Below are 25,489 nucleotides of genomic sequence, written 5' to 3' on the forward strand. Positions count from 1 at the left end.
GTAAACACCCAGCACGAATCCTGAAGGTTCCCAAAATCAGCACAAGAAACTTCTGGTACGAATCCAGGTCTTCTGGTCTTCTCAAAAGGGCGGCCAGAACCTCAGGTGGACATGGCTGCAGCTCCATGTTCCGCCAAAACTGAGGCTCCGGAAGTATCACCCCAGCAGGGCTGGCACCGCCCTCCCACGGCTCTCAGTCGAGTCCGTGCACAGGCACCCCGCTTCCTGCTGTCAGTCTGTGTACCCCCCCGTGCTTGGCACTGGCAGGGACTTTAAATCACACTGACTTTTACGGTGCCTTCACTCAGACATCCTACCAAGGTAACACCAGTGACGGCCCCCTGCCAGGTCACAGCAAATGACTGCACAAGCCCCACAGAGCAGCTGAGCTGAGAGGAGCGTCGACCTTGCGGGGGCCTCCCCTCCCCTGCCCCGGAAGGGGCAAAGGGACACCCTGGCCATGGCCTCCCTTCTCCCAGAACAGCCTGAGAGACAACCAGCTGTAGATAACTCACCCCAGAAGTGGTCCACCCGGGTCTGCTCGCGGATGAGAGACTCGTCCAGCACGGGAGGCCGCAGAGAAGCCGCGCCCTTCCTCAGAGCCGGCCTGCCCGCGCTGCTGTGCTGTTTCGCTATTCTGAAAAGAAAGGAACAGGGAACACGTTTATGGTTGTCCTAGTAAACACTACATTTTACCAACACAAAATCTTTGAGCTTTAAGACAGCATTTTCCTGTATCTTTTGTGCCGTAATGAAGCATCTGCTCATCTACAAAGGAAGTTTTAAGCTGGGATCCAAGGATTCCTTCTGAGGCTGTGCAAACAATATCGATTTCAGATTATTTGGGGCCCTAAGACCCAAATGGTTAAAACTTAAAATCACCTATGTATAAAATGGCCTAAAAATAAAAAGGCACACCATTTCTCATTTTACCCTTCCCTTTAAAGCAAGTAACTGCACGCGCACACACACACACACACACACACAGCCCCAGTCCTTGCTCTCTCTAAGCCCCAGGTGAGACTGAGGTGCATTCAGCACAGCAGGGAGGCTGTGACCTCAGGCAGCTCTGCACTCCTGCTGACAAACTTCAGGGGCCCATCAGGTGGTGGGCCAGGCGGCACCCAGCAGCGGGTGAAAGGCTGGTGGCAGTAACAACCTGCTGTCAGGACACCTGGTCAGGCGCCCTCTGCTGACAGAAAGCAGCCTGAGCACGGCTGGGTGGCCCTTACATGGCCCACAGCCTCGAGCAAATGCAGCGCCTGGGGCGCCTTGGTGAACCAGTTGCCGCACTCTCAAGGTGGACTCCCGGGCACCTCAGTCTGCACAAGCTCCGCGGTGACTGCGCCTCGTAGGGACGCCAGGACAGGCCGTGCCAGCGCCCAGACTCGCCCCTGCAGCCTCCACGCCTCCCTTGGCAGCCATCACCCCGTTCCTTAGACGAGGAGCCATTCGGGTTGGAAACTCATCACTTGTGAGCAACCTGAAGTGAAGCTGTCACTTCTAGTCTTCACCTCTGATGGCACAGAGATCTTGCCCACTTTTGCTCATTCTTGGGCACATGGAGAGTTCAGAAACCGAGTGACCGTGATAATGGTGAGTGCGTGTGATGTGAGTTTCATGGGCGTGTCTGTCTGCTCACCGAACTTTACAGACAGACTTCAGGCTGCAGCGATGCAGGGACTGGCTACAATGGCCCCCAAGCCACCTGAAGGCACAGCTGAGTCCGGTTCCGGCTACAGAGGTGGACCGTGCGGCCGGCACTGCCTAGAGTGGCTTGTGTGCCCGTGACAGGTGCCCTATTCCACCCCTCCCAGGCTTCTCAAAGGGAAAGGCAACTGGCAGAAGACGACACCATGGCCCAGGCTTTCCAGAACCGCGTGTCCTGCTCACCGCAAAGCCAGACGCCACAGTGGGGATCTGCCACGTGGTGATCTGCACGTGCCACACATGGCCTTTAGCTCAAGAGCGTGGCCGCAGGCCCACAAGCGCACGTGTGGTCCCAGCGGCACTACAATGCGAGACACAGCCGAGGACGCTTACCTGGTCACTCTCTCCTTCAGGGTGGTAGTGCTGCTGGTGCAGAACTGAGCGTCCCCAGCCTGGCCGCCCCCCGTGGCTGTGCTGAGCCGGTGCACACCACGGCGGGACATTCTTGGAGAATCAAACACTGGACCCAGTTTGTGCTGAGTCTCGAAATCCAGAGCATCGGAAGAGTAACTTGAACTAGAAGGAAAAGAACACGTCAAGGTAAATAGTGCTTCCAGCTCCACTTCTGAAACAAACTGAGCAAATAAAGAGAATTCTAGAAACAGCCATTGTGTGGCGACCTTTCTACAGAGCAAAATAAGCCGGCACCAAGTGTGTGAAAGCGGAGGCTGACCAGAGAGTGAAAGCCGCCTCCCCGCCAGGCCTAGGGCTGAGACAGAGCTGCCCCTAACTTGCTTTAAGAGGCTAAATTCATGAGAATGCCCCTACAGGCAATCACGTGAGTATTTATAGATACCGCCCGGCAAAGCAGTGACAGAGGCAGAACCACTAGTGGGTTAACCCCACACACCAGTCATCACTGAATGAACCAGAGTGAGCAGAAGAGGAACGAGCACGGCACACAACCGTCCCCACTCGGCATCAACTTCACCATAACGCAGGACGAGCTGGTGGCAAAGAAGTCACTCCAACACCCATCCATGCACTTGTCTTAACGTTGTGTCCTTTTGTGTCCTTAGCGAGTGTTTCCAAATCAAGAAATGTTCACTGATCACCTACTGCATGCATCCAGGATGTGGGGTCATGCATCCCAACGCGGCCAGCCGGTTGAGGGGCCCAAGCATACTGACAGCAGCCCTTTCCCTCACATCACACACTACATGGTCACCTAGCAGGGAGGTGTCCACATCGCAGGAGAGGTGACCCACCACCCAGCAGGGAGGAGCAAGATGAGGAGAGGGCGGGACAGGACGCAGCTGAGGGTTTCCTGAGCCAGCAGGGAAAACTGCAGGCAAGGACACAGCCTCAGAACCCAGGGCACGGGGGCATGGGCAGGGACTCCCAATGCCCTGCAGCGAGTGACAGGCAGTTTCAAACATCACAGGGAGGGACAGCCGGGACACGCCCACCAGGCAGTGGGAAAACCGCCCCACCAGGAGAGCAGACCTGGCAAAGGATCTGGAAATCTGAGTGAAGCAAATGGGCTGAAGGACATTTCTGCATCATATCTTACATTACAAAAATATTTCACCATCAAGTTCATGGTTCTTATCAGATGTGACGCAGAGTAAATCAATACAAACGTCTTCGTGTCATCACACGCGTGACACGTCACATACACCATTGAAGGTTCTTCTGACTCTGCCCCCACCCCACCACGCCCTGGAGGTCACAACGTGGGGACACTACAGACTCCCACAGTCTAGACAGGGTCCTGGCTTTCCACTCAGAACCTGGCGCGCCTTCCCCATGGGAAGGCTGTGGTCTGGTTAGGGCGGGCACAGGAGGAGCCCACAGGAGAACGTGGGCTGCAACGTCCTGTAACAGTTGGCAACTGGAGAATGTCCATCTACGCGCAGTGAGACAAGCAGGACACACCCAGAATAAGACACAGACAAAAGCTGTACCCACTTCCACAGACAGGCCTCCAGGTTGCGCGGGTCAGTGAAGGGAGCAGATACCCGCGTGGCATCCTACTAGGTGAACCAAACTAGAAGCAAAAGCACAGCTCTGAGACACACAGGTGAGGGGGGCACAGGGAAGGCCTGGGAGGTCCTCTCCACGCCAGTGACAGTGCTCCCGGTGCCGCTGGAAGGAGGCGGACTGGGGCGTTTCACTCTGAGCTTGGCAGTGGGTGCTCCAGACCCCAACCAGCCCGGGGCGGTTCCCAACGTTCCCAGCAGGGATGAGGGGGAGCAACTCCAGGCTCCGCCGCCAGGGACTGCCCTCAGCCGATTACCTGATGCATCAGGTGACTGCACAGGTCTCCCATCAGAGTAGCCGTCCAGGCACGTGGTGCCCTAGGGTCCCAAGCATCGCATGTGACAGGGTCCTACAGACAGATGTGCCCCGAGCCCAGGCAGAAAGGCCCAAACGCCTGTGGGAGACAGGTGTCCCAGGTGCCTGTCCATGCAGCAAGAGCGTGGCAAGTGTGGCATTAAAGGACGTCGCTGCTTTACTATGGAGCTTGGGAGGTGGCACCAAACTGCAGGGGGAGGTGTCCGATCCAGGATGAGAGGGAATTAAGGGACAGAATGAGGATATGAAGAAAGATACTCTAGACGAAGACCCCAAAGACACAGCCTGGGTCTCATCCCTGGGAGTGTGACATTGTCATACCCTGGGAGTGCCATGCAGGCTCTCTGAAATCTGACTTTAGATACACTTCTGATTCAAGGTTGGAAAATTCTCACGTGGACACCAGGCTGTGGCAGTGGGCACGGTGCCAGCAGAGCACACAGTACAGACCCTGCAGCTCGGCGACCTTGGCGACAGGGGGGGCGGGGGAGGGCGCCGCGGCAGACCACATCAGTGATGCTTCTCTGAATGCCTAACCCACACTGCACTGTGAGGTCCTACACTCAGACTGCACGTCAGCCATCACTCGGACCGTCCACAACGCCCTTCAGCCCCTAGGACTCCAATTCCAGCGTGGCCCCAGCCCCCAGCTGCGGTCCCATCCGTGTCAGTGGCCTGGCACCACCCCGCCCAGATAAACCCAATCCCTCTCTCTGTGCAGCTTCTGACTGCTGTCGGCTCCTAGAGACGTCATACCACGAGGTTGACACACCCTCCGTTCCCACACCCAACAGGTCCTCGCTCCTGCCTGGCCATCTGGGTGGTGGTCACCTGTTCCCGGTGCCCGTGGCCCTCAATCACTTCCTCCGGCTCTCTCATCTAGAATTCTGGGCCTGCTTCCTGTTCCACATCTGCACGTGCCCCTCAGGTAGCTCTGTGGAAGGACCCACGGTCACGCGGCCCAGCTGCGGGCCCCGCACTGAGTCTCCCTCCCACTTTCTAGATCTTACTGTCAGTTATCTTTTCTCGCTCGTCTTCAGCCTCTGCCTACTGGCTCCTTACCATCAGCATCCAGACACACTCTCATCTCTTCCCCTGGTGAAAACAAAGAATAAATAAAGCCACGCCCTTTCTCCTTCCCTTAGCAGCCACACTTGCTAAAGGGGGGCTGTGTCTACCCTCACTCCTCAACCACTTCATTCCAACTCCTGCTCCAATCACTGCCCCTTTTGCCAAGTGACCCCCGGGGCAAGTGCACTGGCCATGCTGGCGGCCCCCGCAGCCTCTGACTGGCTGACGACTCCTCCCTCCTTGAAGCACTCTCGCCTTGTGCTGAGCCACAGCCATCCACCCCCCCTTTCTTTGCGGCTGAAAATCGACACCCCCCCCCCAGAGGCTGAGAGGCAGACACCTCGTTGTCCAGCCTCACTCGCACCGAGCGCGAGCATGCAACACGACGGGCGCTCTGGGGACGTGTTCCTGGCCAAGGCAGCACTACCCGTGGCGGCTGCGCCCATCGTGAGAAGCTGATGGGACTTCCTGATGAGTGGCTCCAGCTGACAACACTGACCAACCTCAGCACCTAGAGGCAAGCATCTCCTAAGAGAACGTAAGAGGAAGTGCCACCTACCACGTAGTCATGCCAACAAACAACCCCCGGGACTGGTCAAATGCCACATCTAACCACCAGTTTGCAGGAGACACAGATTACGAGACAAATCAGCCAAACAGAATGGGATGATCTGTTTAGGTTGACCGTTTTTAAATGGTTGTTAAAAAAGATGAAGATCTGACTTAGTGTCTGACATATAGGGAGTTATTAGGACTTATTTTAAATTACTAGAGGCTTTTTGTTGCGATACTGGTATTTTGGATAGTTTTTAAAATGTCATCTTTTGGAGATTTGCTTCAAAACAATCCAGTGGGAGGGCACAGGGGAGCCAAGCACTGCCAAGTGCTGAGCCAGGTGAGAGCAAGGAGACCACGCGAGACATTCCCACTGTGCGGCATCTTGTACAGTAGGAAACATTCCTGCTACACATGGAATGACCATCACGGGGCGGCGGGGGGCGGGGGGGAGCCCTTGCTAAGAGTGAGGGCCGGAGCGGAACTGGACAGACAGCCGTCGCCCAGTGCAGCGTCATCAGAAATGAGGGGCAACCAGATCAGAGGGTCAGAGTGGGAAGTGGGGGGGGGCGGCCTGAAGGACAATGGAGCCAGGACGACCTCTTGAACAGACCCCCCACCCCTGCACCCACTCCCACACTGCGGCACCCTTCTGAGCACAGACCTGCTCATGTCACTTGTTGCTGAAATCCCTTCACTGGTCCCCACTGCCCTCAGTCAAGCACACCTGCCCGACCTTCCCACCTCACCTCTCGTCCTCCCTCACCTCCCCACACAGCTGCGAGTCACTGACATTTACAGTGCTGCTGTCCCAAAGCAGAGACACTTAAAAAAGGTTATAAAAGCTAAAAATAAGTGACCCAAAATAATTCTTTTTATGCTCCACAATGCAGAATAGGGAACAGTTTGACTTGAGTTGGCTTGAGTATTCTGTGCTAAAATACTATAGGACTTTTAACAAAAACAGTGTGTGTTACTATGGCAAGTGTGACGTGATCTATTATAGAACGGTGAATGAAAAAATCATTAAGTGCAAGATTTGACTAATGCTGTTAAAAAGTATTTTCCTTAAAATACCTTCCAATTTGCTTAAAGTTTCTATTGCATTTTCACCCTTTAGAAGAGAAACCACTGCAAAAAATTACACAAGCATTTTCCTGTGTGCCTTAAACATTTTGCCCGGATGCAAAAGTTTTAGAACTGCCAATCAAATCCTAACCAATCCAGTAATGGACTTTCCTTCGGCACTAAGCCATAATTTGGTCATACTTAAGTTTCATTGCGATCATCCCTCCTGTTTGATAACTAGAAATGTAATGGGCAAGTCGGCAGCTTTTGGGCCTCCAACTTCAAGCTTCGGTAGCACATCAGCACATGCCCTGAGAAGTGAGCACTGACGAGGTCCTGCTTCTGAAGCCTCGGCTTCGTCACACTGTCTGTGAGGCCTCCTCTCAAAGGCCACGTTTCCCGGATGCTTCTTTACCTCTGCAATGCCCACCCTGCAACAGGAACCACATAGCCCCGAGCATGGCACAGACATGGGCTCCGAGGCCACAGGCCACAGGGTGGTCTGAAGCAGTAACCCATGCACTGCGTCATCAGGAGTCAGCAAGAAATGGCCACATCCAAACAACCTCACAGCTGCCAAACCAGTTTGATAGCTACGTAAAGCCATTGCATGATGTAAAGTTGACAGATATTTTCTCTTTCAAAACGTAACATCTGGTTGTAAGTACCATGGCTCCCCTTAATTCTGTGGCATTCCAGAGGTGACGGGGACACAGTGACAACACACGCACACACGCTCACCTGAGTGCATACGTGTAGCCAGTGTTCTCGGGCACGCACTGAGGAGGCGTATACATGTGGAGCCGAGAAAAGTCCATGTTCACGATCACACTGCAGAAGTGGGAAAAGCAAGGCAGGGGTCAGAGGTTAGAGATGCAGAGTGGTCCTGCCTGCTGCAGCCCGCCCGTTCCGTCCTCAGACCAATGCAGTGTCACTACTGAACCGGCAAAGTCACCAGTAGCAGTGTCTTGTTTTACTTTTTTAAACAAAGGGGAGAAGTTTTCTCATAGCTATAAGCCCAGGAACACTTCTGGTATATTTAGTTCCCTAAAACGATTTGGCTATAAAAGTAACAAGGGGAAATCCTGCTGCCTGACTCAGAATTATGAAAACTGGGGCACTTTCAAAAAAATGCTGAAAGCAACTCAAAACCCTCTCCAATCATATTTTTTAAATTCCCAAAGGTGTCCAATATCCCCACTCTTCTGAAACAGGTTTCCACTGCCGTTAACTACAATAGAACTAGCTCTGATCCCACCGTCAAGAAGCCCCACATCCTTTCCCAGACAGCCGTTCTCACAAGCACCCAGAATCCGAAACTATAGGGCAAACAACAAAAAAGCTGTTCACACTTATTTTTCCCCAAAAGAAAACACAGATTATTTATAAATTAAAAAGTGTTGAGCATACTGTTTTTCAGGCTGTCATCTACATTTCTTTGGAATGACTCAAATTTTCCTTTGGCTAAAAATTCTCTCTCTCTCTCTCTCCCCCCCCCCGCCCCCAATTTAAAAAAAAAAATAGCATGCTCATAGCAGCAATGTGACTCATAATCTGTGTTGAGTAATCTAAGGAAGATAAAACTAAAACTAAAGACCTTCCTGGACATATATGTGTATATATGTAAAAATTACTGATTTGAACAGAAATAGAACCACCCTAAAATATGTATGAAACCACAAAAGAACCTGAATAGCCAAAGCAATCTTGAGAAAGAACAAAGTGGGAGGCATAACACTCCCGGATTTCAAACTATATCAAAAAGCTATAGTAATTAAAACGGCATGGTACTGGCATAAATACAGACACACAGATTAATGGAATAGACAGTCCAGAAATAAATCCACCCATATATGCTCAATTAATTTACGACAAAGGAGCCGAGAACATACAATGGGGAAAAGATGGTCTCTTCAGTAAGGAAAACTGGACAGACACATGTAAAATAATAAAACTGGACACATCTTACACAACACACAAAAGCAAACTCAAAATGGGTTCAAGACTTGAATGTAAGGCCTGGAACCATAAAACTCCTAGAAGAAAATATAGTGGTAGCTCCTTGACATCAGTCTTGACAACGATCTTTTGGATTCAAAAGCAAAGGCGACAAAAGCAAAAATAAACAAGTGCAACGACATCAAAAAGCACCTGCACAGCAAAGGAACCTGTCAACAAAATGAAAAGGCAACCAACCAAATGGGAGAAAATATTTACGAATCATTTATCTGGTAAGGGGTTACTATCCAATATATATGAAAACTCATGCAACTCAACAGCAAAACAAAAAACAAACAAACAAAAAAACCCACAAACATTCCAACTGGAAATTGAGCAGGAGATACAACCAGACATTTGTTTAAAGACGACGTACAGATGGCCAAAGGTACATGGAAAGATGCTCAACGACACTAAGCTTCAAGGAAATGCACGTGAAAACCTCAATGTCACCTCACAGCTGTCAGAATGGCCATCATTAAAAAGACAAGAGACAAGTTCTGGCGAGGACAAGGACGTGGGGACAAGTGAGCCCTTGTGCACTGCAGGTGGGAATGTGAATGGTGCAGCCACTATGGAAATCAGTATAAAACTAGAACTACCTCATGACCCAGCAAGTCCACTCCTGGGTATTTATCCGGAGAAAATGAGAACACTAACGAAAAGATACCTGCAGCCCGTGTTCCCTGCAGCATTGGATGGATGAGTGGACCAAGACAAGATGGTACATATACACAATGGGACATTACTCAGCCATAAAAAAGACTGAAATCTTACCATTTGTGACAATATGGATGGACCTGGAGGGTACTTTGCTGAGTGAAATAAGTCAGACATAAAGGACAAGTACCATATGACCTCGCTTTTATTAACAGAAAATAAATTTTTAAAAAATGTTAATGAGTAAACAAAAAACAAAATAAAAAAGCAAGCTCGTAAGTACAGAGAACAGATAGATTGGAGGTTGCCATAGATGGGAGGTTGGGTGAGTGGTGGGAGAAATGAGTGAACTGTTTTTTATTTTAAACTGAATTTAAAAAAATGCAATAAATGACTGATTTCTATAAGCTAAAAGTACTTTAATTCACACCATTTTTTTAAAGTTCAAATATTCTTTAAAAAATCAAGTACCCATAGAAATGAAATCATTGCTTATATATAAACATTTTACTGTGCCTACTAATTTCAACCAATATCACAAAACTCCTGCATTTTAAAACCATCCCGACACTCCTGAGTTCCTCTCAGGGACCGAGCCCACCAGCCCACGCAGAACACACGTGCCACGGGCACAACCCATCCTGACCTGGCACCGTCAGGACACAGCAGACCTTTGTGCGAGTGAAAGCACCTGATCACGTGACACGTGGGCTGCTACCACCTGTGTGCTGCCTCGGTCCCCGTGTGCCCCGAGTCCGCCCCAGCCGACACTTCACTCTTGGTCAGGGTCCTCACAGCCCCTCTCCCTGCAGCCACAGCGGAGCTCCCAGCCCAGTCCTGCCAGGTCTCCTCCCAGCATCACAGGGGAACCTTGGCCACAGCCCAGGGCCAGTGTGGTGATGGCTTCTGACCGCACTGACGTGCAGTGGTGACAGAGTGCGCAGCCACGATAAGCTGGACTCGTCATCGTCCTCCTCATCTACAAGGGGGAACTGACTAGTGTTTTTCATTCCCTTTCAGTTACTCCCTGACTGACCTCATTCCCAGTCACCCTTCCAGGCCACTAAGCCTGCATGAGGGAGCGTTAGTGACCCAGGCTCAAGTTGTCACAATCGCTGCCCACTAAGCCCACCAACCCCCCACCGTGGCATTTGATAGGGACTCAGTGAGCTGGGTGTCCCCTGGACAGGCGTCAGCACTCAGGTTGTAAACAAGTGATGGCAGACGCCCGAGGCTCAATGCTTCAGCTGTCATTTGGAGACCCTGTGACACGGGGCGCAGAGCAGCCAGCGACCAGGGCAGAGCCTCCAGTGCGGGGCTCCAACTCCGACTCCCCAGAGGCCCAGTCCTGACACGGGCAGGTGGGAAGGAGGTGACAGATCAGACAGAGGAGGGGAGCCAGGGACTTGGCACCGAAGGAGCCGTCCGCAAACCGGCAAGGGACAGCCCCACAGCCGTGAACTTACAGCCTTTTACTTTAAAAGTTGCAAATGTGCATTCTCACATTTGTCCACCTAAGAGATACACTGGCTAACTTCGAGTGCACAACAAAGGCTGTTTTCAAAAGCTCTCAGAAGTGCAGGAGCCGCTGCAGCCACCCTTCCAGTCAATGACACGCACGGTAAAGCTGTGCCATGCCACCTCAGGCAGGTTCAACGTGGGCCTCATGCGTGATGGAAAAAGAAATTTAACTTGCGCCTGAAATAAAACTCTGTCAAAGAACCAAGTACCACTGCTGACCGTCAGTCTAACTTCCCATCACAGGCACAAGAGATAGGGTCACAGCACAGTGACCTGCAGGTGACAACAGGGAGACACAGGCAGTGGATTTTTGGTAAAACGTTTTATAAGAGGAGCCACAAATGGAATAAAACACCCGTACTAAAAACCCAAAGGTCCCACCACCAAACGGGCGGCAGTGCAGAAAGGCCCTGGACGCTGGGGACAGTGCAGAGGGAGGAGAGCACCTCGGCCACAGAGGCGCTGGGCCTGTGTGCCGGCACGCACCGCGCTCCCTGCCCGCAGCCCGTCTCCGCTCCTGTACTCGCCCGCGAGACGCATCTCAGCACACCGCAGACCCGTGTCTCGGCCCAGAAAGGGTGAGAGGCGCTGGCCCCTGCCAAGCAGAGCCTCCAAAAGGCAAGTGGGCGCACGCAGCTCGGAATAAAGTCATCACAACTGATTTTACTCCTTCTCTGCACACGCGGTCCTCCTCCGGCAACCCTGCCAGCTCCTTCTCTCCTTCCTCATCTTTCCCCGTGAACAGATCATAACATGGATGCTGAACACTGTAAAATTAATCTTTAGTTCCCTCTGTAAAATGTGAGCATTGAATGAAATTATATGATAGAATAAAATGAAGTTCAAAAATGAGTGAAATAATGCATGTGAGGCAGGGCCTGACACATGACACAAACTCCCTTTGAAACTAAGCTTTAATTTGGGGGAATAAAGTGATATAACCAATGCTTTAAATTAAACAAAATAAACCAGTTTCTTCTCCTGCGCTGTCACTCACCCCTGACCTAAATAGGAGCCGAAGTCCTACGTCCGCCAGCAGCGGGACTGGCTCCAACTGGGAGCTGCAGGTCGGGAGGCGGCTCTCTCAGGAGCGAGTCAGCACGGCCTGACAGCAAACAGCAAGCCCGCGGCTGGTCCCCCTGAGAGCGCCCCATAAACGCCAAGGGTCTCCAAAACGCTGCTTCCATTCTGCACTCGCAGCACTGCTAATGACAGCCCACCGTAATCTGCATGCGGCCTGCAGGCGGCCTGCCTCCCCCGCCTCAGCCTGGGACTCAAGACAGACCTGACTGCATTCACAGCCTCAACAGTGCCAGAACGGTAGTGAAAAAATGGAGTCAAAGTTTCAACAGCATCAGAAAATCTTGGAAAGAATCTGAAGTCAACATTTTGCAAACTGACACGCTACAAAGAGGGGCCCTCTCCAGGCTTCCCCAGCTCACTTTTCTACTCCCTTCCAGGCCACTCCCTCCCTTCCCCTAAAGCGGGTTCCCCTCTGAGTGCCCTGGGCAGCAGGAGGCTGACGAGACCAAACACTACCCACTCTGCACAGAGGAGCTGGGCTCACAGAAGGCCCAGAGCCCCACCCAGGACTCTCCCTCTGGTCTGGTCAGCCCAGCCCAGCCCAGCCCGGCCCATCAGTGCACGGAAGGACCAGGGACCCTCCCCCTGCCCAGGTAACAGAGTGCTTTTCTACGATGGACAGCTTTCGAGTTTGAGCTGCCAGTCCTAACGGGAAAAGCACACACCTTAGGACATGGTGGGCCAAGGGTGACATCTTCTAATGGAAAAGAAAGCATTATAGTTATAAAGTACAAAGTGGGTCTTTTATACCCGTTTTTACTAGTGGAGAACAGGCAAGCACAAGCTAAAGAAAGGAGAGGGCTCTGTTCAGGCTGCAAACCTTGGTCACAAACCTACGGCATCAAGTGTCTTTTCAAACACAGGTTCATAGCCGGGCTTTAAAATGCGAGTTAAGAGTCTTCTTACATTACACTAGGTTTCTCCTTCAATGCCCTTCACCTCTCCCAGAGCATGCTAGAACAACTACATCACACGTGAAGAGCAAGTACAAAGCTCAGTGTGGCTCTTGAATGCTTTGGTCAAACAGAGGATTTAGTTCTACCACCACATACAACTGGAATGTTTACTGTTTACCACAGCAATCCAGGAGACTGGCAGACAGGACGTCCTCCCAGCTCTGGGCACAGCTCCAGGCTCTGCCATCTGGACCCCACAGGCCCCCAGTGCCCCCAGGCCCCGGCTGGCAGCTTTGGGGGGGGGGGAAGCAGTATCTCTCTCTCTGTTTTCAAAGGGCAGCTGTGCTGCATTCAGGCGTTTCATTATTAGGTCCATTGTAAAGAATAACTTTTAAAACTCAAATTCCAAGGTGCCCCTTTAAACATTAGTACTAAATCTTAACATAATTGCTCTGCTCATAATCTTAATTCTGTTAAAACCAAACAATGCAGAGCCTAATAAAAACGTTAGTTATTTTTGCCTATAGATTAAAAAATCATAAATTGGGTTAGAAATTATTTTCCAAAGATCATGTTCTGTGTACTTCTATATCACCGCATCTCCATTTTCAATTTAAAGCAGCAAAGCAATGTTTATGGAAAACTATGATTTACACTGATAACCCTTAAAAACGAACTGATTATTTAAAACAGTGAACCGGAAAAAAATGACTATAACCTACGAATATTTGAAAGCGCCTTACAGGATGTCACGACGTTGTAAGTGCGCCTGAAGCAGCTGTTGAAACACCCAGAAAACACTGCACTGAATTTACTATAAATTACAGAGGCTGGGGCTGCTCCTTTTCACTCACCCCCTTGTGCTTGAAATTCTTTTTAAAGAGCAGGTATTGGTTGTATAAGTAAAACAATTAACCCAATAAGTAATATTTTCAACAAAAAAAACAATGTGGTCTTCACTGGGTAACCAGGGAGGGGCAGCCTGAGACGTGTGTGGTCCAGCCTTGTCCCCTCCCTCAGCTGTGGGGGGGGGGTGTGTGTGTGACAACAGAGCCAAAGCCTCCCTCCGTCTTTCTCTCTCTCCCTCCCTCCGGTACTGTTCCTGGGAGCTGAGGGGGACCTGACCCTCCCAGTGGCAGAGGTGCTGTGGCAGCTCCTCAGTGAACACACCTACCCTGCTCAGCGCTGCCTGGCACAGGGCGAAAACACTGTTGTAAATATAACAAAATTAAGAAAAAATAAAATCTTAGAATAAAACCAAAAAAAAAGTTGGTTGTTATCAGCAGCAACTTGTAGGAAAGCCAGTTCCTAGCCAAGGCGGGAGGTTTCTTCCCCGCTTCTGGAAATGCTGGAACAGGAGGGAGGGACTGGGCACTTGTTTACAGACGAAAATAGCTCCGAGTTCCAGGGAGAACAATAACTTCACAAGCTGACCTCTCCAAGGTCAAGTGCTCCAGACCTTGTGACTAGGGACCCCCATTCCTGTTCCTCCAGTAGGGATGTCATTCAGGGTGTCAGTGAAGCCCGACCCACCTACTTTGCTCGTGTCACTGTCACGGGCCTCCCTTCTCAGGGCACAGCACCCACGGCAGCCTGACTGCATTTCCGTCGGCCTGGAGTCTCGAATGTCCCCCCCGCCAGTGCAGCCCCATCAGGAGAGCCTCCACACTGCAGGGTCAGGCAGTGAGTGCCCCCCAGCAAAGGACTCCTGGGGCCACGCCTGACAGAACCCCCACCCTTACACTGAAGGGGGGCGCCAGCCGTCCTCTCCTCCTGGGAGGCTGCTCTGTTGTTTCACAGGACACACGTCACCCCTGCCAGGAGGCCCTGTCCGCTGCTGAGCTGACTCGCAGTCCTGCTGGGAAGGCCTCCCCGGACCCAAGGACACCTGGACACCTGAACGCCGGGACAGAGTCCGGGCGCTACCGCTCGGCCGCGCCTTTCCAGCCCTCTCCACCTGACCCAACCCATGGGTCACGTCTGCACGGCCCGAGGTAGGCACCTGCTTTACCCCCACTCAGCACTTCCACTGGGGTCGCCCACAAATCACTCAGTCCACATGCCTCGTGCCCACCAGCCTGCCACCCGTCCCCCCAGGGCGAGGCCCCCTCTGCCTTCCTCCCCCCCCCCCCCCCGCTGCACCACTCTCGCTGGCTGCCTGCAAGCACCCGACTCGTAACCCTCCCTCCCGTCCCGTCGTGGCCCCTCGAGCCAGAAAATGGGCAGCCTGCTCCATCCAAGAGACCCGACCATCTCACCTCCTTAGATCCCACTGTGGCTCCCCAGCCCCTCCAGTAAGACCCACGACTGAATGAGAAGGACCTCCATCCAAGTGCCACTTGTCCCACCAAGCCACAGCACGGCTGCCCTGAGAAGCGGGGCTCACTAGCCTTCTGCCCCCCCCACTCACACACTGTGCCCACACTTCCTCTTGCTTCCTGATCCCCACAGCCCACCCCACTGATCTCTCCCCACCCCAAACGTTCCTGGCCAGCTTCTCCTCATCCTTAGGATTGCGCTGAGACATCACCTCTGGCAAGTTCTCCTGGGTCTCCACAAGCCCCATGTGCACAGGTCACGTGCCAACGTTGGTGCTCCCTGGCACTCCTCCTTAACACTGTAATCCTGACTTACGCACGAGCCTTTCTCCCCAACTAGACCCTGAACTCTTTGAGGGCAGGAACTAAACCTCACTTGTACCACAAATGAACACTTTCCAGGTGCCTCCAAAAGTGGGAAGAACTCAGTGCCACACCCATTGCTTGCTTGGTCGTTAAGCTAAAAACACTCGAGTTCTCTTCCCTCTCTGCTCTTTGCCTGACCACGCCCTGGAAAAATCAAGCCACAACTGTTGGGCGAACCCATGAACAGAAGCAAGGGTCACTGACACCTGCGCCTCCTGATTCTTTCTGCTGATGGATCCACAGCGCTTCTGTTTCCTCGTTTGAGGAACAGAGCAGTGTGTCAGCTCCGTCTCATTTCCAACGGTAACTGGCGTGACAATTAGGAGCAACAATTACAGGATGGTGTTGGCACTACATATGCCAACAGTGAATCCTTTCTCCATCCACTGTAACGCACTGTCTCCCCAAATGGGAAGAACCAGGCTGGACAAGAGTCCTTTCCAGGACTGCAAAGGCCTGTAGCGTAAGTCGTCAGCAAAGAAATCGTTCAGTCTCACTATAGCTCACATCTTCCAATACTAATTAAAGAGCAAACAAAGGAAACAGGATGACTAAGACCACAGCAGGCAGGCAAAGCACTGTTCTGTTTTCCAGCCACACGTGCCCCTGGGACAGCCCTCTCCGTCCCCCACTGGGAATCACTGACCTACACTTGATCAATCTGGGACCTGCAGGATTAATCGGCACCATTGTCAAAAAGCATCTTCACGTAGTTCTTATCTCCTACACTAAAATTCACAGCCAGTGACCATCCACTGAGTGTCCCTATGCGACTAAATGAAAAAGAAAGTGCCCAGCTACCAAGCATCCTTAACTACAAATATAATTCAAACTGTAAAACCAAGTAGTGAATTACACAGGTTACTTAACAAAGCTGTCAGTTACCGCATGTGACTGCGACAAACAGCTTGCTGTCAGCCCAGCATCATCGCCTGTACTTTTCCTGTCAGTCCTAAGTTTATTGTGGCCCAAAGGCAGTAAACAGTCTCAAACACAGATCCAGCAGATCTAGTCTCCTTTATCTGAAAATCGAGTCTGGTAAGCAGTCCAAAATAGCAACGAGTTCCAAATTTAGGACACAAGAGGAAAAAGGAGTTTTCAATCAAGCGGGCGGGCGGGCGGGCGTCAGCGGGCACCACCTCCCCACTGACACTTGCTGCAGCAAGCCCAGCCCCACCCCTCTTGTGCGTGGCCACCACCACTGTGACGTGTTCAGGACCACTTCGCCTGAATCAGCAGTGGGCGTATGAAATGCACTGCGTTTCCCTGGGCTCCTGCCTCACTTAAAATATTGAGGTTAGGGCAGGAGCTGTAGCACTGAAGGATGGTTTCATCCTGTGTCACCACTTCTACCAAAAATGTTGCCTGGCATTTATTGTAAGAAAATTCAAACTGGCTCTATCTTCAGAATCTGGATACCATTTGATAATCACAAATTCAGGACTAGGATTATGAGCTGACACTCCATCAAATACTGGCATTCTTTGAAAATAGATTACAAAGGAATTTCCAGTGAAAAATGTGCACTGAACAAGGATAGTAGCTTCCACTGTCTTCCACACAACCCTCTTGTAAAGGACTTCTTTTAAAAGATATGTGTGTGTGTGTGTGTCTGTATGTGTGTGCATGTGTGTGTGTATATATATATACATATATATATATACACATATATATATATACACACATACAAAAAAACAAAACTAAAGGGAGAAAAGACAATAGCCAGAAACTTGGAAGCAGTACAACAAATGGATGAATGAAAACTGCCTTAGGTCAGAAAAAGCTGAATCATAATGAGGGACACGAAGAAATAATCCAATTTTCATCATGGAACCCCAAAGACTCAAGATAGTGGCACTAATGTACATTTGCAAGTGAAGGTGCAGGATGGAACCAAAACACAGGAGAAACAATGCTAGAAGTCTGTTTAAGAAGCAGTTAGGCAAAAGCACGTGATCATCTCACTTGGTACAAGAAAAGCACTCGTCAAAATCCAACACTCTTTCATGATAAGAAACATTCAACAAACTAGGATTAGAAGGGAACTTTCTCAACCTGACAAAAGGCCAAAAGGCACTTACTAGAACTCACAGCTAAATCATCCTCCATGGGAAAGACCGAGAGTTTTCCCCTAAGATCAGAAACACAACTAGGACGCCCGCTTTCACCACTGCTGGCAACACTGTACTGAAGTCCTAGCCAGAGCAGTCAGGCAAGAACAAGAAATAAAAGGCATACAAATCGGAAAGGGAGAAGTAAAGCTGTCTCTATTCACAGACCTCATATATAGAAAATTCTAAAGAATTACATAAAACAACTATTATATCTCATAAACACATTACATCTAATAAACAAGATACGAGGTCACCACACAAAAATCAGTTGTATTTCTATACCCTAACAATGAACAATCTGAAAATGACATTAAGAAAACAATTCTTCTTATAATAGCATCAGAAAGAATAACAAAAAGAATAATAAATTTAACCAAGGAAGTGCGAGCCTGGTACTGAAAACCACAACATGCTGCTGGAAGAAATCAGAGCTGGCACAAATCAATGGGAAGACACCCCCGTTCACAGGGTGGAAGATTTAACTGTTAGCCTGCCAGTACTCCCCTTAATGCCACTTGGTGTCAGTGCAATCTCTATCAAAATCCCCACGGCCTTTTTTGCAGCTATGGTGAAGCTAATCCTTAGATTCATATGGAACTGAATGGATCCCAAATAGCTGTAATAATCTTGAGAAAGAGCAACAAAGATGGAAGACTCATACTCCCTCATTTCAAAACTGAGCACAAAACCGTGCATTACTGGCATAAGGACAGACATACAGACCAAAAGAACAAAATGAGATCCAGAAACAAACCTACATGTTTATAGCCAACCGATTGTCTACAAGTGGCCAATCCAACAGGGCAAAAATAGTCTCTTCATCAGTGGTGCTGGGACAACTGGACGTCCATGTGCAAAAGAATGAAGTGGGATGCTTACCTCACACCACATACAAAATTAACTCAAAATGGAGCGAAGACCTAAACGTAAGAGCTAAAACTATTAAAAAAAACTCTTAGATAAAAAACAGGGGTAAATCTTCATGACCCTGGATTTAGCAATGGTTTCTTAGACATGACACCAAAAACACAAGCAACAAAAGAAAAAAATAGATAAACTGGACTTCATCAAAATTTAAACTAGTACGTCAAAGGACACCATCAAGAAAGTGAAGAGACAACCTTAAGAACGGAAGAAAGTAGGTGTGAGTCATATATCTGATAAGGGTTCAGTAACCAGAATATATAAAGAACTCTTACAACTCAACAAAAAGACAAACTACCCATTTAAACATGGGCAGATGACTTGAATGGACATTTCTCCAAAGAAAATGAACACGTAAAGCATGGAAAAAGACTCCCAAAGTCATTAGTTGCTAGGGAAATGCAAATCAAAGCCACAGTGACGTACCACTTCACACCCACCAGGATGGCCATAATTAAAACAAATAATGTCAAGTGAAGAGGCTGAGGGGAAACTGGAACCCTGCACACTGCTGGTGGGATGTAAAGTGGTGCAGCCGCAGTGGGAAAGAGTGTGGTGCTTCCACTACAGGTTAAATCGTCACCATGTGACTCAGAACTCCACTCATAGCTTACACCCGAAGACCTGGAAACAGGCGTTCCAACAAAAACATGCACACAAATGTTGGCAGTGGTCTTCGTAACAGGCAAAAGTGGGAACAACTCAAATGTCCACTAAAGATGAAAGGATAAGCAAGCTGTGGTATATTCATGCAATGGAACACTACTCAGCATAAAAAGAAATGAAGTGCAGACACATGGTACATGCATGAACACACGATGCTGACTGAGAAGTCAGATCCCAAAGGCCACATATTGTATGAATCCATTTCTGTAAAAAACGCAGAAGCCAATTCTCAGGCAGATTGGTGGTGGCCAGCAGCCAGGAGCAATGGCTAATGGGGAGTGAGTGCTAAGGGGGTGGGGTTTCCATTTAGGGTGATGACAAGGTTCTGCAACCAGACAGTGGTGCCCACTGCCCAGCACTGCGAACGTTTTTAATGCCACTTAACTGCACAGGTTAAATCGGTCAGTTTCACATTGTGTATTTCACTACAATAGACAGAAGTAGTTAGCCACCATGCACATCCCCCTGCCCAGCCCCCAAAAAGACTGTGGGAAAACCTAGGGTTCTCTAGGCCAGAGGATCAGGGAATAAAGGGTTTCCAGGATGCCTTCCTGGAACGGGGTGGGGGTGTGTGTGGGGGGGTAAGTGACTGCTTCCTTACTAACCGTTGAGGGCACAACCACTCTTCTACCCAGCTTCTAGAACGAGGCGGGAGATCGGAAAGCCCTTCTCTGGGAATCTAAAAAACCCAATGAAAGGATCTAAAGATAATGACACTGAGGGTTCCTCAAGGAATCCCAACCTGCGGCTATCAGCCAACTGTGGCAAGGCCAGAGCAGGTGCACAGACCTTCCAAAGGACTGCACAGGGCCTCAGGTATATGTGTCAAGCAAGATCCCCTGACATTTCAGGGCCGACCGACCAGCAACCAAAAACAAGAAACAACAAAACCCACAAACAAACAAAACGAGCCCATGGAAGCGGAATGAGATGCTACTCCATTTATGAAATAAGAACATGTAGCTAAATTTTAGAGGGGGGGGGGAACCACCGCTAAAAAAAACTCCGGGAAATTTTAAATAGGATGGCCAAATAAAATGCTAAGTACATTATTAGAAGACTGAGAAACTCTCTCAGAAAGTGGACCAAAAAGACAAAGCTGGAAAATGGGAGAGACACAAAAGTAGAAAACGGGCCCAAGAGGTCCAGTGCCCAAATGACAGTACTTCCAAAACACACTGAAGAGAAAAAAACTAAGAAAAGAGAAAATAAAGAGTTGGAAATTATCAAAGAAAATAATCTGAGAACATTCCCCAGAACTAACTAACCATCCTGAGTTTCCAGACTTAAAGGAACTATGACGTGTCCAACCGAATGGATGAAAACAGGCCAGAACTCAGCGCGTTCCCGAGCACGGAAGACGCGGGGTTCAGAAGGAGCGCGGCGCGGTCGGGCACTCGGCGGGGACGGCGAGCGGCAGGGGCCGTGGGGGGCCGGGGCTCCGCACCTGCCCGGCGGCTCGAGTCGTCCCGCCCGGCACCCAGCCTGAGCGCGCACACCTGCGGGAAGGCCGAGCCCAGGTCGAAGGCTGCAGGCAGGGACGCGCAGGCCCCGCGGGCTCCCAGGAGGCCGAGCTCCCGACGCCAAGCCCACGTCCTGGGGCCGCGCCGGCCCTGGCGAGGAGGGGGCGCCAGGCGGTGTGGGGCGTGGGCCGCCGCGACTGAGCCGGGCACCGGGAGGGGAGCAGAGGGGAGGCAGGGACGCTCGGGCGGAGCAGCGCGCCCACCACCAGCACCGCGCGGCTGGGGCGGGGGCGGCGGCCGTTGGCGGCCGAGGCGGGGCCTAAGACTCGGCGCGTCCGCGCAGCGCCCCGCCCGCTGTGAGGGGCGCCAGGCCCCGGCCCCACCCCACCCCATCCCACCCCACCCGCCCGCACCCGACCGGGACCCCGGACCCCGACCCCGGCACCGACCTCCGCCCAGGAGCTCACCTGCCTCGAGCCGTTGCCACCGCCGCCGCCCGAGGCCTCATCCACACCACCCAGGTCCGGCCCAAGGAGGAGATCGGTTCCGGCGCCAGCCAATCGCGCGCCGCGCCCGGGGCGGGGGCGGGAGCAATGCGTATGTCCACCAATCCCGACCGCGCTACCGGAAGCTCCTCGGCCAATGCGGAGGAGGCCTCCCTAGGGACACGGCCAATCACGAGCTGAGGCTGAATTGCAGGGCGGGGAAACAAGCGGGGCTGAGGCGGTGCCCGAGGGGGCGGTGTCTTACAGGAGTGGGGGCGGCATCTCCCCGAGGACCTCCCCATCTCCAGGAGGACCCTCGTCTGGGGAAGGACACCCTCATCTCTGGAAGGCAGCGGGCTGACCACCTGGCGTCCAGTCCGGTGGCCATTGCCGCCCTTGCACCTGCTGCCACTCTCTTTGGCCTTGTAGCTCTCAGAAGAGCCCCCAGTTCCCAGATGCCCACCTTGGCCGCCCTGCTCTGGGCAGCTGTCGCCCTGCCCAGCCCCCACCCATTCACACCTGTGCGGTTTTTGGAGCTCTATTGGCGCCCGCCCACCTCCAGGAGTAGGGCGGTGCCGGAGCTTACAGGTCTGCGCTTCTCCGCTGTGGGCCCCTCCCACCCTGGGAGCACACAAGCCTGGCGTTTGCAGAGCCAGGCTGTGGGTTCCTCCTGCGGGCAGCTTCTGCCTGTCCCCCACTGCCCCAAACCCAGAGCTCTGCACCCGCCTCCTGCTCCGCGGTTGTGGCAGACGTACACCTACACGTTGTTTTGAATTTCATAACTGTCCTTGCGAGGCAGATAGGAAGCTATTATTATTCATTATCCTTACTTTACAAAGGAGGAAACTGAGGCTCCAGGGGGTTAGGAGGCTGGTAAGGCCAGAAAAGAGTCGGTTCTTAAACCTCCCTTCCTTCGGAGCCTCCTGAGAAAGGCGTCTGCCACCGCAAACACCAGCTGCAGTCACTTTAATGACATGTGTTCACAGCAATGGTGATGGGCTCATGCGATTTCAGCTGTCCCTGTGGGCTTTATAACCATCCTTCCTGCATCTCTTAGTTTATAAACTCACAGCACAGGGTTGTGTCTTTCGTTAGCTTATAAAGTCTCCCCCTTGGTATAAATTTTACAGATGCCATTTCAGAAGGGGGTAGGTAGGTGTTTAACAGCAGGAGTGGGAAGAAGGGTGGGGAGAAGGTGGGGGTCTTTCTCAGCGTTGCAGGGGGTGGGGGATTGGATGGAGGAGAATAAAGATCCCGATTAATTCTAGACCTTGTCATGACAGTAGCTGCTAGCCACATGTAACCAGTAAGTACTGGAAATGCAGCCGTCCCAAACAGATGTGCTGCATGAGTGTGACACACACACGGAATTTATAACACTAAGTGTGGAAGAGAAAGCAGGTAAAATATCTCAATATTTAAACTACTACTTGCATGTTAATTTATAATGTTTTGGATATATTGGTTAAATAGAATATATTATCAATCAAGTTAATTTAATCTTTTTGTAAGGTGGCTACTAGTAGGAAATGTCAGATTTCATAGGTGGCTGGAATGATATTTCCAGTGAAGAGCGGTGCACGTGGTAGTGAAGCCTTCTGGGTAAGGATTCCGCACTGACCACAGATCTCAGAATCAGTCTTCTTCCTCCCAATAATTATGAAATGACCAAAGACAGCTTCAAAAATAGTTCACCAGCAGCAACCAACAAGGAAGGTGCAAACCCACGTGACTAAGGCTGGGGGAAGAGACAAGATTCTGGTGGGCTCAGTGGGACCCCAGGAAATGCCAGATAATGAAAGGGAGTGGACAAAATCAGAAGGTCCGTGCTTAGAGTTCTTTCCTCATGGAACCCGCGTCTGCCCTCACTGGCTTCCATCTGGTTTGTGTTGGCTTCACCTGGATCTGACTGGTGGTTACAATATGACCCAGACTGACCTGGCTGGAAGTGGTCTGTGCCAGTCAGTCCATCTGGTACCTGGGCTGCTCTGGGCCCCTCAGCACAGTGACAGACACCTGAACAGTGCCCAGTCCAGCTTCTTGAGCGGAGGCCAGGGAGAAAAAGAATTCTTCAGGTGACAGCTGGTCAGTATGAACCGATCCCAATAGGGAACGCCCAGAAACCTGATGTTGTACAGAGTTAAATATGGGAGGCAGAGACGGCTCCAGAGCAGAGCCAGTTCTCCTCGAAAAAGAAAGCGCCTTGCAGTGGCCCAGGCACTGGCGTGAAATGCACTCGGGAAACAATGAGCTGTTAATGAAGAACGTGTGCTAACTCCACGTGTGTATAGGCGTGTGTACACACACGTACATGCAGCACAGAAGAGTCTTACTAGTGCTATGCAAGCAGGGAAGCACAGGTTTTCTTATTTGATGTTATCTGTATTTTGCACAATAACCTTAATATTTTTAGAAATCTTAAAAGTTCAGAAATGTTACATTACAGAAAAGGCACCGTAATATGCATTGATTCCACTATCTCAAACCGACAACTCATATTTTGTCATGTTTTCTTGTTGAAGTTTTATTTTTAAAGAAATAAAACTATCCCAGGTGAATGAACACTTACATGGAAAGGAACACTGTGATGTGTGAAGAAGATATGGAAGGAGCCGCTTTCCCAGCAGGAGGGCGGGAGGACTTTTTAAACAAAACCTCTAAAGCACAAACCTTATGGCAAAACACCTACGGCTCCGATTACATCAGAATGAAAGACACCATGAACAAGCCAGCAGCCAGCTGATAGAGCAGGAGGGGTTTGCACAGTTTAAAACAGACAAAGAGCTACTGCTTAAAGGATATGAGCAGTTTCTGCAAATCAGCAAGAAAAAGACAGGAATGCAATAGAAAAGTGAGCAAAGGATGTGAACAGGCAGACCATGGAAGGAGAAATCCAGATGCACAACAAGAGTATGAAGAGATGCTGAAGATCAAGTGTAATGAGAGAAATACAAGTGACAGCAACTCCATACCACTGCACCCCGTCGGGCCGGTGACAAGTGGAGAGGACCGAACACTGAGTGTTGGCAGGCCTGTGGAGGGCACAGGGATACGTGCGCCCTGAGACCTCACAAACCCACTGTGACGCCCGTGGGAAGGGGACATGAGCAGGCCCTTCCCCAGGAGCCTGTCCTGACCCCACGCAGAGCTGTGGTGGGTAAACAGGGACTGGCTGTGTGCCTGAGTGAGGACACTGGCCGGCAGGTGCCTGTTCATAACTACCTGGGGCAGCAGCTGGCTTGTCCCAGGCAAACCAGGGTGTATGCTGTACCAGTTAATTCTACCTGTCAACTGGCCTGGGCCACAGGGTGCCCAGGTTTTTGTTCAAACATTGTTTTGGGGTGTCTGAGGTGTTTCCAGATGAGGTAAACATCTGATCCAGGAGACTGAGTCAAGCCATGGCCCTCCCCAGTGTGGGTGGGCCTCATCCAGTTCATTGAAGGCCGGATGGATCAAAGGGCCAAGGAGGAAAGAATTCTCTCTGCCTGACTGCCTTTGACCTGGGACATTGGTCTTCTCCTGCCATTGGACTCAGAGCCGGACTGGAGCTCACACCGTCGGCTTCCTGGGTCTCCAGCTGGCTGGCTGTGCGCAGATCCCAGACTTTTCAACCTCCATAACCATATGAACCAATTTGTACTAGGTATATATGCATATAGCTCATATATATGGGGTCATATATATACCACCTATACATACAGATATAAGTAGAAATATCCTACAGGTAGCTATACATACATATATATCTCCTGCTGCTTCTGTTTCTCTGGAGAACACAGGCTGATGCATATGGTCGCCCTATCTACAGCACAATACCACTTAGGTAAATGAAAACACACCCAAGCAGTGCTCATGTTTTATAAGGACACTTACAACTAAACAGTGCAGTTGCCTGTGTGGCAGGGGACGGTACTGGAGTGGGAAATGATGGAGGAGAAGGAATGAAGTGAGGAGGGGTCAACAGTGCTAGCGTACCAGAGAGGAGACAACTAAGTCCACCTTCTGTACTTGACCAGGGACTGGGGAGAGGAAGGAAGAAAACAGAGGATAGACAGACACACGATAGACACATGGACACACAATAGACAACACGACAGACAGACACACAATAGACGATAGATGACAGACGGAGAGACGACGGACGGACATGACAGACGGACACACAACAGATGGATGGACACACAATAGACACGTGATAGACAGACAGGTGACACCCAGAGCTAAAGCTCCCTCTCCCTTCTCAGCCCTCAGTGTCTGCTCTCAACAGGAGGCGGGTGGTGGCTTTGAGCCCAG

At 50.9% G+C, this 25,489-nt stretch overlaps 1 protein-coding gene across 14 annotated transcripts in view; it reads right to left on the reverse strand.

Moving 5' to 3' along the window:
- SUN1 (Sad1 and UNC84 domain containing 1) overlaps positions 1-25,489 on the reverse strand; it is a 59,249-nt gene that overhangs the window by 25,168 nt on the left and 8,592 nt on the right. For 5 of the 14 annotated variants that reach the window (XM_033095734.1, XM_033095735.1, XM_033095743.1 and 2 more), the window contains 3 exons: positions 7,444-7,533; positions 2,044-2,226; positions 516-637 (listed from right to left, as the gene is read on the reverse strand). In XM_033095734.1, coding sequence (XP_032951625.1) covers positions 516-637; positions 2,044-2,226; positions 7,444-7,533 — 395 coding nt within the window. Of the gene's footprint in view, positions 1-515; positions 638-2,043; positions 2,227-7,443; positions 7,534-14,626; positions 14,716-20,516; positions 20,663-20,695; positions 20,717-20,747; positions 20,985-21,160; positions 21,254-25,489 lie in introns of those variants that run through there. The other 9 variants (XM_033095736.1, XM_033095740.1, XM_033095739.1 and 6 more) reach the window with 9 other exon arrangements.

The sequence above is a fragment of the Rhinolophus ferrumequinum genome, chromosome 24 (genome assembly GCF_004115265.2).
Source record: "Rhinolophus ferrumequinum isolate MPI-CBG mRhiFer1 chromosome 24, mRhiFer1_v1.p, whole genome shotgun sequence".
Lineage (NCBI taxonomy): Eukaryota > Metazoa > Chordata > Mammalia > Chiroptera > Rhinolophidae > Rhinolophus > Rhinolophus ferrumequinum.